General features: G+C 42.4%; 1 protein-coding gene across 4 annotated transcripts in view; it reads left to right on the top strand.

Moving 5' to 3' along the window:
- Positions 1 to 17,586, top strand: part of RABGAP1L (RAB GTPase activating protein 1 like) — a 409,469-nt gene that overhangs the window by 228,225 nt on the left and 163,658 nt on the right. For all 4 annotated transcript variants that reach the window (XM_029080877.1, XM_029080879.2, XM_029080878.1 and 1 more), the window contains one exon: positions 14,937 to 15,050. In XM_029080877.1, coding sequence (XP_028936710.1) covers positions 14,937 to 15,050 — 114 coding nt within the window. The remainder of the gene's footprint in view (positions 1 to 14,936; positions 15,051 to 17,586) is intronic.

Raw genomic sequence — 17,586 nt, forward strand, 5'->3', positions numbered from 1 at the left:
GCCAATTAGGTTGGACACGGTCCATATCTCACGTGGGACTCTTAGTCTTAATCCCCATTTTGCAGATGTGGTAACTGAGGCACAGAGAAGTAAAGTGACTTGCCCAAGGTCACACAGCAGTTGGCAGAGCCAGGATTAGGTGGACTGGGCTCTATTCACTAGGCCCAGCTGTTCCTCAAGATAATGGCTGAGGGAGACTCCCATCAGAAAAGACAGATGAGCCTCAGGCAAGCGACTTCAGGATGGAGAGCCTGTCCAGACGATTGCTTCTAATGCTAGTGACTTACACTCACACTTTTTGACCCCTGCCAGTCGTGTTCCCTTGCCGGAGCATGGAGTACAACGAGCGTGTAGACAGGCTGGCTGGGGTGATGTACATTGTAGAGTGCATGTCCCATTTTCAGCCACCTTAACCAGAGATTTGCAAGACCAGGACAGGAACCCAGGCCTCCTGATTCCCAGTGCACTGCTCTTTCCACTGGATTGGCAGCAGAGCTGATAATTTGTCATATCGCTGTCATTACAGGTAACAATGGATTATGCTTACAAGGCAAGTATTTCCAAATCAGTAATTTGATTTCCTTTGTACTCATTGCAGAGGAGCTGGGAAAGTACATTGAAAATATGACAGGATATAAATTGAGCCAGATCACATCATTAGGATTAGCTGTAGAACTGTTAATAATAACATTCATTGTGGTATTTGTAAAATGCTAATGATGTGCCAAGCCTCGTGTTAAGGACTTTGGGAAATACAATTCAATCAGATAAAAATAATTGGTAATTATGGTATTTGTTAAGCACTTACTGTTTGCCAAGCACTGTACTGTATACACAAGGTAATCAGGTTGGAGAAAGTCCCTTGTCCCATATGGAGCTCACAGTCTTAATCCCCATTTTACAGATGAGGTAACTGCGGCACAGAGAAATCAAGTAACTTCCCCAAGGTCACCAGCAGGCAAGTGGTAGAAACAGAATTAGAACCCAGGGCTCCTGACTCTCAGATCTGGGATCCTTCCCCTGGGCCATGATGCTTCACTGTTCACTGTTCACTGTTTTATCTTCAATACTTGCCAAATGAAGAGAGGAAAGGATTCTGGCCCAGTGCTTTGGTTATCAGTCTGGTTCACCGAAAGGCAGTATTGTGACAAAGCAGTTGAAAGGACTTCCCTTGATGTATGAGAATATATGTTTGAACAAAGTTGTACTGAAATGTTCCATGAATTGGATTGGGTTCCCATGACCAGATAGAGTGGTTATTTCCTTCCCGGGATGAAATTTATTTATTCATTGCCCATCTGGTGGACCGTAATGTTGAGGAAAGAAATTTCTGAATTGGGAGTCAGAAAACCTGATTTCTCTTCTTGGTTCTGCTACTCACCTACTGTGTAACCCAGGGAAACGCATCTTCCTTTCTCCTTGCTGAGTTTCTCCATCTACAAATCTGTAGACCTGCCATTTTTTGCTGCTTGATTTCCCACAGCATGGAAGATGCTGCCAGACGTGGGACATGGTCCCTGCCACCCCTTATTTTAGTGGTGACATTCATTAAGATCCCCTACCCTGTGTCAAGCGCTAAACTAGACAGTAGGAACTAGGTAATCCAATCTGATCAGACAGCAGATGAGGAAATTGAGGCACAAGAGAAGTTACGTGTCTTGTCCAAGCTCAAACTGCAGGCAAGCAGTGGAGCCAGAATTAGAACCCAGGTCTCCTGACTACCAGCCCCGTGAAATGAGGATGTGTAGGATAATCGTCACTTAGTCCCAGAGTCTCTCAGACAAAGCCTTTGTTGTAGGCAAGGTATTTATTTGGTGTCAGAGGTGCAGGAGTCTTAAGTTTGTATCTGATCAGTTTTCCAGTTCCTCTAACTGGTTGTGTTCACAATGTTATCCTTTGCTAAATTAAAGGTGACTTGAGGGCATTCTCCCAGTGCATTTGGCATGTCTTTCCATGCCATTTCATAGAACGCGCCTTAAAATCTCTCTTATCTTTTCAAATACCCTGGAAGTATTAGGTATAAATAGCTTCCTCATCTTCAGAAACAGCCCAGTCTTAGAAATTATTGTGAGAAGGTTTCTGTTGGATTGGCATTTGCAGTCCTCTTCACTTGCCAGGAAGCTGAAAGCAAAAAAGAGAGTTTAAGAGTTCATGCTTTCAGGCAACTCAGTTCTTGTGCTTCTAGTGCTTGGGCTCTAGGGGAGTAAAATGTTCTTATCTTTTCAAATTTCTACATACTGTACCGTTCTTTTAGAGCAAAGAGAATGGAGTCAGAGTTTCTTTCAAAATAGTATTGCATTTTGGGTTGTTTATGCTATATTCCAGTGTCTAGGCCAATTGAAACTTATTCAAGAGGGGTTAAAAGACCCTTAAAATTCAGCAGTTAATCTAGAAGGCTTTCCAAAATGACCTTTTTCTAGAACATATTTTTAATTTTTTTTAATACATATGATTCCTAAACAACCCAGTCTTCACAGGGTATTGCACAGTAACAACTAATGTTCACTTTCAGGGTAATTGTGCAGAAGAAATATCTTGGCTGTGTCCATGAGTTGCTGAATTTCCCATATTCATAATAAACCTTATAAATGAAATGAATTGCTTCCTTAGACTTGAGCCTTTGCAATTTTTGTCCAGGTGGAGCATGCATTTCCTAATGTGCTTTATAATTTATATTCCAACTCCTCCTTCCCTCTCCCTAGGCTTCCCTCCTTACCTCTCCCCCCCAAACCACCCCCCCCCCACACACACTTTGAACAGTGCTTGGCACATAGTAAGTGCTTAACAAATGCCATTATTATTATTATACAAGCCCACTGTTTTAGGAGAACTGGTTCCATTTGGGGCATCTTAAACTGACTGTGTTGCACTCACCTCAACTAGGTACTGTGTCATTGTATGCTGACAGATGCACTTCCTTTAAAGAACATTCTCTAATCCTGCAGCTGTATTCTGTTCGAATGCATAGTGAAAACTTTTTGGCAGAACTGTGACTGCATCATTACAGTAAGTGACATTGAGGAAGTCAAGGAGTGAGGGGTAGGTCTAGAACTCGGATAGAAGACATCTGATAGTTTTTCAACAACATCCTTTAGGAGGGAGAATTAAAATTCCCTTTTTACATTTATTTTCATTTTGTTTCCTTTTCCCATATACATGTAGGTCTGTGAGCACACTTTGAACTCTGTTCTTATGATAATAAGAGCTGCAACTTGCATATGTTCAGCTAGGACTATTTTTCTGTTCTTTCTGGGCTTAGAGGAGGGCGATTGTAAATGTACTGTTCTAGCTAAACTGAACATTGCAAGCTTTAACAAACATGGAGTACCAGCAATTCATTTGTCAAAGTATATCCCATAGTAAACAGCTTCATTTTTGTTTTGCCCTCGTGGAGAATAACCAAATGTCAAATGGGCTGATATTTTTGTTGTTTAGGACAGGCTCATTTGGTTGACAGGATCTTCTCCAATCTTTAAAGAATGTGCATCTGTGTGCATGAAAATGAAAACAAGCCTGGTTCTGGAGATTTGAGGATCGAGCACATATACTTAGAAGTTACTTATAGTGATAATGGTTTGTGCAGATGTAGATTGGGGAATCATCCACATAGAGATGGTAGTTGAAGCCACGGGAGTGAATGAGGTCTCCAAGGGAGAGGGTGTAGATACTGAATAGAAGGGGACCCAGAACTGAACCTTTAGGAACTCCCACAGTTAAGGAATTATTTATGCACACACACCCATATGTATATATCAGCCAGGCATTTTAAGAGACATACTGAAGTGTTTTAAGCAAGTTGTTGTTTCTTATGACTGTTTTGTGACTTTTAATGTATAGCTTAATGTTAGGTAGTACCAGAATAGGCACCATTAATTAAAGTTCAATTTAAGGGTTAAGCCCAATTCTTATTCAGGGAACCAGCATCACCAGGGCCATGCTAAGACACTTTTGCTTCTGTGCCACACACCTTCAAGTCATGTTCTCCCTCTCCCTTGTACTCTCTTTAGCACTGTTGCCCAACTTGGCTCAGTAGATAGAGCCCTCGCCTGGGAATTAGAAGGTCATGGGCTCCAATCCTGCCTCCGCCATTTGTCCACTGTGTGACCTTGGGCAAGTCACTTCACTTCTCTTGGCCTCAGTTCCCTTATCTGTAAAATGGGAGTTGAGACTGTGAGCCCCATTTGGGACAGGGGCTGTGTCCAACCTGATTTGTTTGTATCCACCCCAAGGTTAGTACAGTGCCTGGTACATAGTAAGGGCTTACCAAATACCACTATTATTATTATTATTAACTCTGGTCCATATGGCATCTAGCTAGGAGGTGTTGAGACCGGAGTCCATTTGCTTCCCCCAAATGCCAGGGATATGCCTTTCTCCCATCTCTTCCAGCTCTGGGGGAGGGGTTCCTTTTACACCCCAAAGGGAGGACCTGTTTAAAGTTCTGTTGGGTTCCCCGGGCCCTAGTTCAATTCTTTTTCCTGAGCATGCTCATGTCTCTAATTCTGTGAGTAGTCTTCCTTTCCCAACATTTTGAGAGCATTTTACCATGGCCAGGTGGTATGGTGAAGGTAGCTAGAGTGGGCTTGGGGAAGGAGCTGGTGCATTTGGGGGATGTGGTGGTAGGTCAGGAGAGGAGGAAGCTTAATATCCATGGGGATTCCCTGCTGCTGATGGTCCCAGGGAAAATTCCCAGTTTGCCATCTAGAAACCATGATCCTACCCACAGTCATGGCACTGTGAAGTCCTTCTGCCCCGAGTACACCGCTATTGCTGACAACCTGACGATCAGGTTTCTTCCTAAAGTCCAAATAATGCCTTCTCTCAAATTAAATCAAGACACCATCAGTTTTTTATCTTGTTGTTTCAAATCCAATTTAAAATCACAAAATACCAACATTATTATTATTTGTTCATTTTACTATGGAACACCTTACATGGTTCCCTTTTTATCAGACAGATAGCCAAGTTTTGATGCCTTCTTGCCTGAGGATAGATAATCCTTTGAGATCTACTCCAGCCCAATAATTTTGAGCAGAAAGTGATTTTGCAAGAATGTGGTGTTTAAAAACTTATTGGCTGAGAGAATTTTCTTTGGTTCCATCACATATCACTTTCTTCCTTCTGTAGCTGCAAAAGCATGTCTTCATTATAACAGTTTATTTGGTAAGTGTTAAATAGTTGCCAGAACACCTTATTAGAGACTGATAAGGGGAAATCACTTTTTTTAACCTGTTCATGAGAAACAGGAAGTGAGATCAGGTAGGCTAGAGGACGCTGAGTGTGCCTAACAGATAACCTTTCTGTAATCCTTAGAACTTTGGGCTTCTGAATAGAAATTTGTAACAGGAGCATATATATAGAATGTGTAACAAGGAATTTAAAAAAGACTTGGATTGGGGAAATTTTCTTTGAAAGTTACATTAACATTTTTGCTTTTGAATGTGATTTTTCTGAAAATTCCTGGGCACCTAACTTACAATTTTCTCAAATGACTCTAACCAATAAGGATGCAGCAGTGACTTGTTCAAAGGAGCATCCTAGTAATCAGAATAGCAGGGCCAACTCTAAATAAGGAATTGAGGGTGATCGGGCAAGAACTGCCATGTATTAGCAGAATAAAAAGCAGCAGAGTTGTGAAATCACCAGCCAGGAGGTCTACAGCTTGGGATATCAGAGCGTGCTATCGTTCTAGTGGAACTGGGGTTGGGAGGCCCAGGTCAGGCAAGAAAAATAGAAATAGAAGACGCCGAAGGATTCTTTTAAATGACTGAAGGTGGAAACAGGCAAGGTGTTCTGAAATCATCCTTTGTGTCCTTAGCTCAATCTGCTTAACACCAAAAGAAAGCTGTTTCATAACACTCCTTGAAACAGTGAAGATGAATGCTAAATAGGCTTATAAAATGAAAATGCTGTAGCATCAAATATTAATATTTTGCTAGCAGCAGGCAGCACAAATGTTAATAGCTGGCGTGCATTTGAAGACTTACTTGACTGCAAATTTTATTAGAACTATTTCTCAGAGCTGGAGTTATAAATGGGCTTATAAATGAGAAATCAGCTACCTCTCTAGGGAGCAGTGGGTTCTTTGAAATCTTAATTAACCAATCACACTGATCTGCTCTTCTCTCAATAGCTAGCACTCAGTTAAATTTGTGAATATAAAAAATATGTCGAAGGTAGTATTGTCCAGCTGGAGTCAACTTTGAACTGGTGATGATTCTGTTGCTTCACGTGGCAAAATATTGCTGTAAAAAGCAAAATGGAATGGGCAGATCTGAGTTTCATGAATACATTAAAAGTAAGTAGAGATGAGCTTCTTTCTAGTAAACGTATTGCTGGAAAACTTCATTTTACAAAACTATTATTGCATCACCCCATAGATGCAAATAATCCTATCTATGTGTGAGAGAGTGGGGCTGAAAAGACAGGTGGATAACCAGCAGAACTGCTCCTTGTGGGTAGGGAACACATCTGACAACGCTGCTGTGTTGTACTCTTCCAAGTGCTTAGTACAGTGCTGTAAACACAGGAAGTGCTCAATAAATACCATTGATCGATTGACACGTTTCCTGCAACCATTGATCGATTGACACGTTTCCTGCGTTGAAGAATAAACCCTGACATCATTAATGTATTTGTCTAGGTTGTGAGCTCCATGTGGTCAAAAAACGTGTCTACCATCTCTGTTGTACTGTACTCTCCCAAGCACCGTAGCACAGTGCTCTCTACACGGTAAATGTTCAATAAATACCCTTGACTGATGGATTGATTTGTCCAGTACAGGGCCTGACTTTGTGGTTGAGCCTGCTTCTGAGGTTAGTAGTGCCCTGCCAGAGAAAGCACTGGATCTGGAGTTGGATGATGGGTCTCAGCCTTGGTTCACTGGGATTGGGGGAGCATTATATGGCACCTTCACACCACTGCGAAAAGTCTTATCTATGGAATCATGGATCTCTAAGCAAATCCAGGCTCTTCTGTGAAATCAATTCAGCTGGTCTCTTTCCTAGAAATCTGCTTTTGAAGTAGGGTGATGATCGATCCTGTTTTATGATAATAATACTGGTGGTGATGGTATTTGTTAAGCGCTTACTATGTGCAAGGCACTGAACTAAGCGGTGGGGTGCATACAAGCAAATGGGTTGGACACGTGGGGCTCACGGTCTCAATCCACATTTTACAGATGAGGGGACTGAGGCCCGGAGAAGTGAAATGACTTGCCCAAGGTCACACAGCAGATAAGTGGTGCAGCCAGAATCAGAACACATGACCTTCTGATTCCTAGGCCTGGGCTCTATCCACTACGCCATGCTGCTTCTGTTAATGCAACGTACAATGTATTGTACTATGCATTTGGGCTGGTAGAACAGAAACAAGGGGCATGTTCCCTGCCTACAAGGAGCTTCACCAAAATAGAGGTGGCCCCTCCCTATCTCTATTATTTAGAATTCTCACTAAGGAGAACTGCAACTTTATCCCTAAACCTTAGCATCTCTAACCCATTTGCTGTGCTTGTGTTTTTGAAAATAGCATATGCACCTGAATCCAGTTTCATTCTTCCACTCTCCTAAACAAAAATAGTAAGCCAAATTATAGCATCTTTACACACATGGGATCCCCACATTCAGTGAATGTGCAGTTTCCAATGTTATGTTGAAATTCTGTTTTCAGGAGCTTAGTGGTAGTAGTAATGGCATTTATGAGTGCCCACTGGCTCCAGGGCATTGTAGTGTTTCCTTGGAAAAGTTCTTGAGGGCCAGGACTTTATCTCTTCAAAATTATATAAGCCTCAGAGAGCCATGCTCCGAGGGCAGTTATTTGTGTTCAGATGGTCATTCTCCAAGATCATTAGAGTCTGGGATGTTCAACAGAAGGCTCGTGATGTTCCCAGAAGCTCTACAATTGCTTTTCGACCAAAACCATACCAATAATTTAAGGATTTCCCTGATTGATTCATGTAGCTCTCCACCAAATATAAATATTCTCCTTTGTTAAGGCAGTGGCATAGGACTTTCTAACTCTTCACTAGATTCGGGATTGTACACTAATTTCCAAACTGCTTTTCTCATTACCCATGATAGCCAGTCAGGTATTAGTTGATTGGTATTTGTTTGACATTTGATTAGATGAGACACACTGTAGAATGAGTTAACCATCCTTTGCATCTCGGTAATTTATCCAGGGAGGAGGAAAATCGCAACTTCCACTGTCTTCATGCCTTTGGGACCATCAAACTAGCCTGCTATTTCCTAATTTGATCTTATTTTCCAGGTCATCAATCCAATTTCTCGGTCTCTCCCAGACTTGGTTGTCTCATTAACAATAGTGTCTATCTCTCGTATCTCGCTGTCCTTGTTTCCCCCCTCAGCCTTTTGCAAGTCTCAGACCAAAGCTTTCTGAATCCATTCCTAGCTCTGCCAGTAGCTTTTAACTAATATTTGCTCACTTCTTATTAAGTAAATTTAGCACAGCTTGGTATGTCAAATGGGACAAGTTTATACCACATTCTGGATTGGGCCTTTCATCCTAAGGGATCTAAATGGCCTCCAGTCCACAGAAATAGATGAACTAATTAGTCTCCAGGACCATTTCCTCTGTCGCTGAAATGCGGCAATCCTGGGGTTGGCAGTCCTGGGGTTGATCCCAGCAGCTGGGGAGCTGCATCTGGGAAGCAAGGCCCTGGGTGGTCATTTAAGATGTGAGGTTAAGATGATCCCATGGGAGAACATCGATCGTTGGTCAGGAGGCACCCAATGCCGTAGTGCTTGTTCACTTCTAAAATCATCATTTAGAAGAATTGGATATTTTTCAATTCATTAAAGGTACAGAAATGAAATACAAATGGAACCCTCTCCCAGGACCTGCAGAGAGGAGGTTTAACAAATATCCATTTAATATAATCCATGTAAATAGGTTATCTAACTAATTTAAGTCAACCCCTTCCCCCCTCAAAAAAAAACTACTTTGGATTATCTGGATTGACTGATTGCTTGGAGTATTTTAATCACAGAGTGGCTAATTTTCCTCTCCATTCTTTGCCAATCAGTGGTATTTATTGAGTGCATATTTTGGGCAGAGCACTGTACTAAGTGCTTGGGAGAGTAGGATACAATTGGTAGACATGATTCCTGCCCCCCAAGAGCTTCCATTCCCGCTGGGGAAGCAGACATTAAAATCACCATTGGCATTCAGACTCTTGGCCAAAAATATTTCTAGTTCTTTTTTTGTGATCATCATCCTCAGTCACCTCCCTGCCATCAATAAGAATGTGTATTAGGCACTGCTCCTCAAAGATTACTTGATGTTTAAGCGATTACCTGCAGTGACGTGATGCTCTCTGTGGAGCGTCTAAGCCAGATCAAAGGAAGGGATGTGATTTCAAATTCTTCCCCTGAATATCAGCCCTGTCCGCTTTCTTTGCCAGCATCTAAACCACCTTGCCCTTCGCTGTTGGCTGCAACTGGTAGTTGTGGGAATGGCAGGGGTAGAAGAGCACTGTCACCAGTTGCTGGAGTGAGTTTCAATTGTGCTGAGCCCTGGCCCTGAATCTGAAGAGTTCCACTGGATTTTGAACAATTAGGAGGATGGGTTCATTTTTTTTTCCACCCCTTAAATTTTGCAGTTTGAGTGACTTACTGTTCACCCACGGATCATTAGCCTCTTTGGAAAAAAAAATCCCTGAATTAGAATAGGTAATTATAAAATCAGTTGGAAAATATGGAAAGGGGCTATTGAATAGGTGAACAGAGAAAAAGTGTAATCCTACTAAATAGAAAAAATTGAACAGAGATAGCCCAATACCAGAGGAAAAATGTATAAATGTTACCTAGCATGGAAAAGAAGCAAACTGACCAGTGCACATTTGGTTGACTGGCTCTAATTCATATCTATGCTTATTAGTTTCCCAGGGCCAAATCCTTCCATTCTTTTCTACTCCTCTTTCTTTCACAATTATTGCTGTTGTGACCAGTGACATTTACATTCCCAGGTGAATGAAACTAATGTTCACGGAGAGATATTTTTTGTATGAAAAGGGACCAGAACTTAATACTTAAATCATTACTCCATTCAATACGAACATTCCTGTGTAGGAGGAAAGAAATCCTACAGTAGCATTGAAAATGTTTTTTATGAAGGTGTTTGTTTTTAATGGACAGATATTGAGTCACTTTTCACATCCCAAGAGCTGTTTTGTTCCTCTAGTTTGTAAACTCATTATGGGCAGGGAAAGTGTCTGTTAATTCTGTTGTATTGTACTCTCCCAAGTGCTTAGTACAGTGCTCTGCCCTTACTAGTGAGTGCTCAATAAATACTATTGATCGATCATTGATCCTCCCTTTTGACATCTAATCTGACTTTCCTAGGAAGTAGGCTGATCTTATTTGTTTTTTTTTGTTGGTGGTGGTGGTGGTGGTGGTGGTTTGGTTGGTTGCTTTTTCTGTTGCCGTTGTTTGGGTTGTTATTTTTTTTGTTTGTTTTTTGAACATGGTCATTGGAATGCCATCACAACATCACTTTCCCTTTCTTATCAGTGACTGTTGTGGTAGGAGTACTTGATTTATTGGTCACCCACTGGGTGCAGTAAGCCCTCGGGAAAGTTCACCAAAATCACGAAACATTCCCTTCCCACAGTGAGCATACACTCTAAAGGAACAGGATAGGGATGTAGAAAAGGGAGGCAGAGTGTCAAAGTCCTCCAGCAGTCTGAGGCTTCTGTTCATCTTTCAGAATGCTTTGGGAACCAAACTGAGCAGGAGCTGAGTGTAGCCCAGTATGGATGTGAAACTCTTCTCCCCACTGAAACATGGTAGTTGTTATTATTAAAAATAATAATTGTGGTATTTGATAAGTGCTTACTATGTGCCAGGCGCTGTATTAAGTGCTGGGGTGGTTACCAGCAAATGGCATTGGACACAGTCCCTGTCCCAGTGGGGCTCACAGCCTTAATCCCCATTTTCCGGTTGAGGGAACTGAGGCACAGAGAAATGAAGTGACTTGCCCAAGGTCAAACAGCGGAGCAGTGGCAGAGCCAGGATTAGAACCCAGGTCCTCTGACTCCCAGGCCCATGCTCTTTCCAGCACATACGTTCATTCAATCGTATTTATTGAGCGCTTACTGTGTGCAGAGCACTGTACTAAGCGCTTGGAGAGTACAGTTTGGCCACAGATACAGTCCCTACCCAGCAATGGACTCACAGTCTAGAAGTGGGGGAGACAAACAATAAAACAAAGCAAAACAAGCAGAGAGGCTTCAATAGCATCAGTATAAATAAATAGAATGTGCATAGTAAGCGCTTAACAAATACAATCATCATTATTATTATTACCCACAAAGTCACGTTGCTTCTCAGTTAAGCACTTACTTTGTGTCAGGCACTGTCCTAAGGGATGGGATAAATACAAGTTTATCAGGTTGGAAACAGTCGCTGACCCACCTGGGCTCTCCGTCTAAGCCCAGGCCTTTAAAGTGAACACCAAAGGCTGGAGATCAGTCTGAAGAAAATATGCAGTTCTAGCCAGAGTAGTCCCAGCCTTGGGATATGTGTATGGTTTTTTTGGACCTGTCTGTCAGTCTATGCCATTTCATGTGTGACCTAGCTACATGGAAATGATATTCAGCTTCTTGTGTTTTCTTTATGGGAGCGTGACGTGGGCACAACTCTGCTAATCTGGATATTTTCCACTTGGCCCTCAATATTTAAATAATCATGAAGAGCATTTATTGATTGTATACACTGTGCACAGAGCACCATCCTAAACCCTTTCCTGCCCTCGAGGAGTTTACAGTATTCCTTGCAACCCCCGTAAATGACTGAGCCCCTCATTTTTTCATGAGGATGGTGTGTGATCAAGAAACAGAGGGCTATATTAGCAAATGCCAGACACTACTAAAGTGTAGTTCAAGGAACACAAAGCTCCCTCTCACTGTGGGCAACTGAATGAAAGCAAAGTGTTGCTTCTACTCGTCTTTGTATCTGAGTTCCCCAGGGAGAGGGAGCCCATCAAAAGACCCCTTCCAGCCTGGTATTGGTGTTGGCAATGCCTCAAGAGGCCAGCCTTCCACCTCGGCGACGTGACACGCACCAGCTGCTCTTCCTTGAAAGTCCTCTCCCCATGAACACAGCGGCAGGCCCGACTTCTTGGAGGTATAATGAGTCAGTTGGTTCTTCACCCCTTGGAGCACATTGGAGCCACATTCTGTGTTAATGTAATTGCCCAAGAGGTCTGAAAGCAGTCGTCTGGATACCACAGCTTTGGCTCCGGCATCGGTTTTCCGAAATACCAAGCATTGACCTTGAATCGGACAGTGAGGTTATAGGCAGTGCGTGTCAAAGGCGTGATGATTCCTACCAGAATTTATTTGGGATCATTTATATGTGTCCAAAACCCTTTCACAAAAACAACCCCCAATTTCCTATGTTCAGAAAATCTAAGTTGAAAATGAACCCATACTCCTCTGGCACTGTTTTCAGCTCCTGCATTTAGTAGAATGTTGAAACAAAAAACTGCTTCTTTGATTTGCTTTTTGTCTCTTTGTGTTTGGAATTTTGGCAAGCGGCTAACCTGAGTAAATTGAAAGTGCTACTGTGAATCCATCTCCTTACAGGGAGAGGCAGGCAAGATCTGCCAGTGACACTGCAGCACAGATCTGGCTTGAAGTAGAACTCCAGGACCCTCAGGGAGTCCACATCAAAAAATTATAGTCTCTAGGTGTTTAAAAGTGTGCAGTTGATTGTTTTCCTGACCATCCTTCACTCACAATTATTTAAAATATGTACTCAAAGAAGCAATGTAACCGCAATACAGCAAAGTGATTTCAAAGCAGAAATGACTATTTATAGCAGAGGATTTAAATATAGCAAATGCTGTGATCTTGGGTGATAACTGGGGAAAATTTCCAATCGAATCACATTCATTAGTTTTTTTTCACGCTTCATCTGCTACTCGGTGATATGAAAATCAACAGTCTCAGTAGGATGACTTTCTACTTTCTTGGTAGCCCAGAAACAGTTTCATCAAAAGCCATAGAGTAAGATCATCCTTACTCTGCTCCCTTGTAGTCAGTGAATATTCCCTTTCTCACAACAAGCAAGGAGCTGGTTACTTTGGAAATGATAGAAAAAAGATAGAAGGAAACAGGAATTATGATAACTGTGAACTGATCTGCTCATAAAGTCTGCTGCGTAGCTGGTATAGCACTAAGGAAACGGGCACTGAAGTGGAACGCATTTGAAAGTGATCAAGAGTTAATTGAGGCTCTTGTCATACATCATGCAGTATGGTCCTAAACCAGTCTCCACTGCGAATTCAATTATATCTTCTATAAGAACATGGCTTTTATCACACTTTCTATCGATGTCTTTATTTGAGAATAAATTTAGTTGTATTCAGAAGTAGGAAAAGTAGACTCCTTTAGTTTATAATGAATCTGGTACATGAACTTGACTCTAAGGATGGACAGTGTAATCTACAGTTCATTCCTGCTGCAGAAATCATTCTCTAAGCAAACTCTGGTCTCTAGCCCAGCCTAATATCAAAGAGCAGAGAATATGAAGTCTCCCTTCTCTCTCAAAATTCATACCGATGGTGCAGGGTAGAAAGCTTAAGCTGGATTTGTAAAATGGTTCCAGTGATAGCAAGTGGTTAGGTTTTTTCCTCTTTGGCTGCCTAACCAGAATTGGCGACCTTAGCACATAATGCTTGTATTCCATTCTGCCTTGTGTCTCCTGGTGTTATAGAATGTGTATGTATCATCTTTATTGTCTTATCAGACAGGTAATGGGATTGGAACCCAAGGGAGATGAGGAAGAAATCATCTTCCATGCAGGGAGGCAACATTTGCTTTGATTCTCTTCCTTTGCCTTGAGGAATTGAAAAAGGTTGTAAGAGAAAGGACTCCCTTTTTTCAAGGAAAATGTGGAAAGTAAGAATGCATACCAATATTTCTGGTATGTCACTTGGGGCTCATATCAGATCAGGTAACATAAAGATTAATAAAAGTGCTTGCTCTGGTTCAAGTGAAAACCACGTACCTTTATTTCCAGAAGTCATTTCCCCACTTTTTAGAACATGCCCTTCATCTTACAAGTAGCAGTTCATGATCTATCTCTCCACATGCTCAATGAAACTTAAGCAACAACCTTTAAATTAATTTCTGTGGTCGAAATAGGAGCAATCTTGTCTTGTTGCCACTCATTTAAGGCAGAAGAAGTTTCTCAAGGAGGAATTGCAGTATTGGGGAGTGTTTGCTGACAAATTTATAACTTTCCAGTCAGCTTCTTTTCTTTCACGAGATTATACAAGATCTAATTACCACCCTGCAAGAAATGTCAGCTGAATTGGACTGAGAGAGCAAGACAAGGCAGTGGCTTAAGTCATAGCTAATCATCTATCCCCTTCTTTTCCTGTTTTTCTAAGAGAGAGCAAATGAGAATTACCATTCATTAAAAAAGCTCTCGGTTTAAACTTTGTGCTTTTTTTAGCTTAAGACAGAGCAAAGGGGCAAATTCAAATGCTTACAGATATCCTGTATTAAACAATACTTTTAATTTGCAATTAGCATGCTTTTGATGAAGTCTTGAAATGGGTAGAAGAAATTTATCACCGATGTGGCTAGAATCAACCGCCTACAATTTTCCAGATATTCAGGCAGATGCAGCAACTGGCTTTTCCAGGAATAAAATAATATAAATGAGTAACAGCATCCTACAAAGCTTACAATACTATCCAAATTTAGACTTTGGACTTGTACCCTGGCTGAAAAAATTGCCACGTTCCTCTAAAGCAGGTCACCTAGAGGTTGGGGCTGACAAGGTCCATTTTGGGGGCTGAATCAACAAGAGAGGTACCAAAGGAAGTCACATAGTCTGAAGTGAGAAGTTTTAGTGAGAATGTTTTCACTTCAAATATGACAGTGGTGGATCTCTTTCCTTTTATAGGACTCCGCCCAGGAGAGCGTTATTACTCGCGATATTCATCGCACATTTCCTGCGCATGATTATTTCAAGGACACTGGAGGAGATGGGCAGGAATCACTGTACAAGATCTGCAAGGTAAGGCCGCTCCGTTCCACATTTTCTTTCTTTACCGAAGACTTTTCCAGTTGGGGAGATTCCCTTTCATTTCGTTGTGTCCTTTTTCTCCTTCCCCATGGTGCCTCCCTTTCCCTTCCTGTGCAAATTTGGCTTGCAAAATGCTAATTTGACCTTAACATTGGATTTGTATTATGCCTCTAAGCACTGATATCCCTTCAGAATTAAACTCACCGGGGGTCATCCCTGATCATTCTTCCATTCCATTTGGAAGAGCGAGGATTCTGCTGCAGACGGAAAGTAAACAGGAGGTGCTTTCAGTGCTGTGAAGGCAAAAACACAGAACCGTCCTAGTTAAATTTTCTCTCTGGAGAGATGTTGGTGAGGAGAAATGTGATGGCTGTAGGACCCGTGATCATTATTTTCTACCAGAGGTGAGAAAGAGGATTAGAGTACCTCTCCAACACCAGCTATTTCTATGATACTGTGGCATTACTTTGAGCTATGTCACATCATATGGCTTTGTTCTAGTTTGACATCCTATTATAAAGTGCTCCCCTTTCCCCATCACTGCCAGTTTGCCTATAAATGCCTTTTGCAGATTTTGTCAAAGGTAATTCACTCTCCTTGGAAACTGAAGTCGCTCACGTGCCTACAGTTTGCTAGGCTAGCGTTCCCTCTTCTTACTGTCCTTGGGAACCTCTCCTTCTTTTAAGAGTTCTGTATTGCATTTACGTAGAGCCTTCCACCTACTGTCATTTTTCCAATATCATGCAGATTGGGGTTAAAGCAGTTGTGAATGAGCGAGGTACTTATCCTTGGTGGTTAAAGTAACCTGGAATGGTTATTTCCCTTCAGCTCATCTCCCTCTGACAGAAGTGGGTTTGAGAAGCAAAATGGCTGAAAAATGGCAGCATTGAGAGGAGCCTGGGTAATCAGTCCCTGAGTAATTGAGCTGACCCTATCTGATGTTAGTGTCAGCAAGCACACCGTTTCCTTTTTTATTTTCCTATATTCATTCAATAGTATTTATTGAGCGCTTACTATGTGCAGAGCACTGTACTAAGCGCTTGGGATGAACAAGTCGGCAACAGATAGAGACAGTCCCTGCCGTTTGACGGGCTTACAGTCTAATCGGGGGAGACGGACAGACAAGAACAATGGCACTAAACAGCGTCAAGGGGAAGAACATCTCGTAAAAACAATGGCAACTAAATAGAATCAAGGCGATGTACAATTCATTAACAAAATAAATAGGGTAACGAAAATATATACAGTTGAGCGGACGGGTACAGTGCTGTGGGGATGGGAAGGGAGAGGTGGAGGAGCAGAGGGAAAAGGGGAAAATGAGGCTTTAGCTGCGGAGAGGTAAAGGGGGGATGGCAGAGGGAGTAGAGGGGGAAGAGGAGCTCAGTCTGGGAAGGCCTCTTGGAGGAGGTGATTTTTAAGTAAGGTTTTGAAGAGGGAAAGAGAATCAGTTTGGCGGAGGTGAGGAAGGAGGGCGATCCAGGACCGCGGGAGGACGTGACCCAGGGGTCGACGGCGGGATAGGCGAGACCGAGGGACGGCGAGGAGGTGGGCGGCAGAGGAGTGGAGCGTGCGGGGTGGGCGGTAGAAAGAGAGAAGGGAGGAGAGGTAGGAAGGGGCAAGGTGATGGAGAGCCTTGAAGCCTAGAGTGAGGAGTTTTTGTTTGGAGCGGAGGTCGATAGGCAACCACTGGAGTTGTTTAAGAAGGGGAGTGACATGCCCAGATCGTTTCTGCAGGAAGATGAGCCGGGCAGCGGAGTGAAGAATAGACCGGAGCGGGGCGAGAGAGGAGGAAGGGAGGTCAGAGAGAAGGCTGACACAGTAGTCTAGCCGGGATATAACGAGAGCCCGTAATAGTAAGGTAGCCGTTTGGGTGGAGAGGAAAGGGCGGATCTTGGCGATATTGGGCGGATCTTGGCGATATTGGGCGGATCTTGGCGATATTATCATCTTCTCCAAGTGGCCTTCCTCGACTAAGCCCTCATTTCCTCTTTTCTTCCTGCCTTCAGGGTCCATCCGTGAAGTTGGATTTGCACCCTTTATTAACCCCTCCTTCATCCCCACAGCACTTTTGTACATATCCATAATTGATTTATTTATATTAACGTCTGGCTCTCCCTCTAGCTCACTGTGGGCAGGGAGTGTGCCTACAAACTCTGGTGGTACCACTGTACTCTCCCAAGTTCTGAGGACAGTGCTCTGCACACGATCTCCCCCCTTCTAGACTGTGAGCCTGTTGTTGGGTAGGGACTGTCTCTATCTGTTGATGAATTGTACTTCCCAAGCACTTAGTACAGTGCTGTGCACACAGTAAGTGTGCAGTAAATACGATTGAATGAATGAATGAATGAATGAATAAGCATTCAATAAATATGCACGATTGAGTATATCCAAGATTATTATTACTATCATTGTCATTGTTATATAGACTGTGAGCTCGTTATAGGTAGGGAACTTGCCTGCTAATTGTGTTGTACTTTCCCAAGTGCTTAGTATGGTGTTTGCACATAATAAGCACTCAATAACTATG

This window comes from Ornithorhynchus anatinus, chromosome 16, assembly GCF_004115215.2.
Source record: "Ornithorhynchus anatinus isolate Pmale09 chromosome 16, mOrnAna1.pri.v4, whole genome shotgun sequence".
Classification (NCBI taxonomy): Eukaryota; Metazoa; Chordata; class Mammalia; order Monotremata; family Ornithorhynchidae; genus Ornithorhynchus; species Ornithorhynchus anatinus.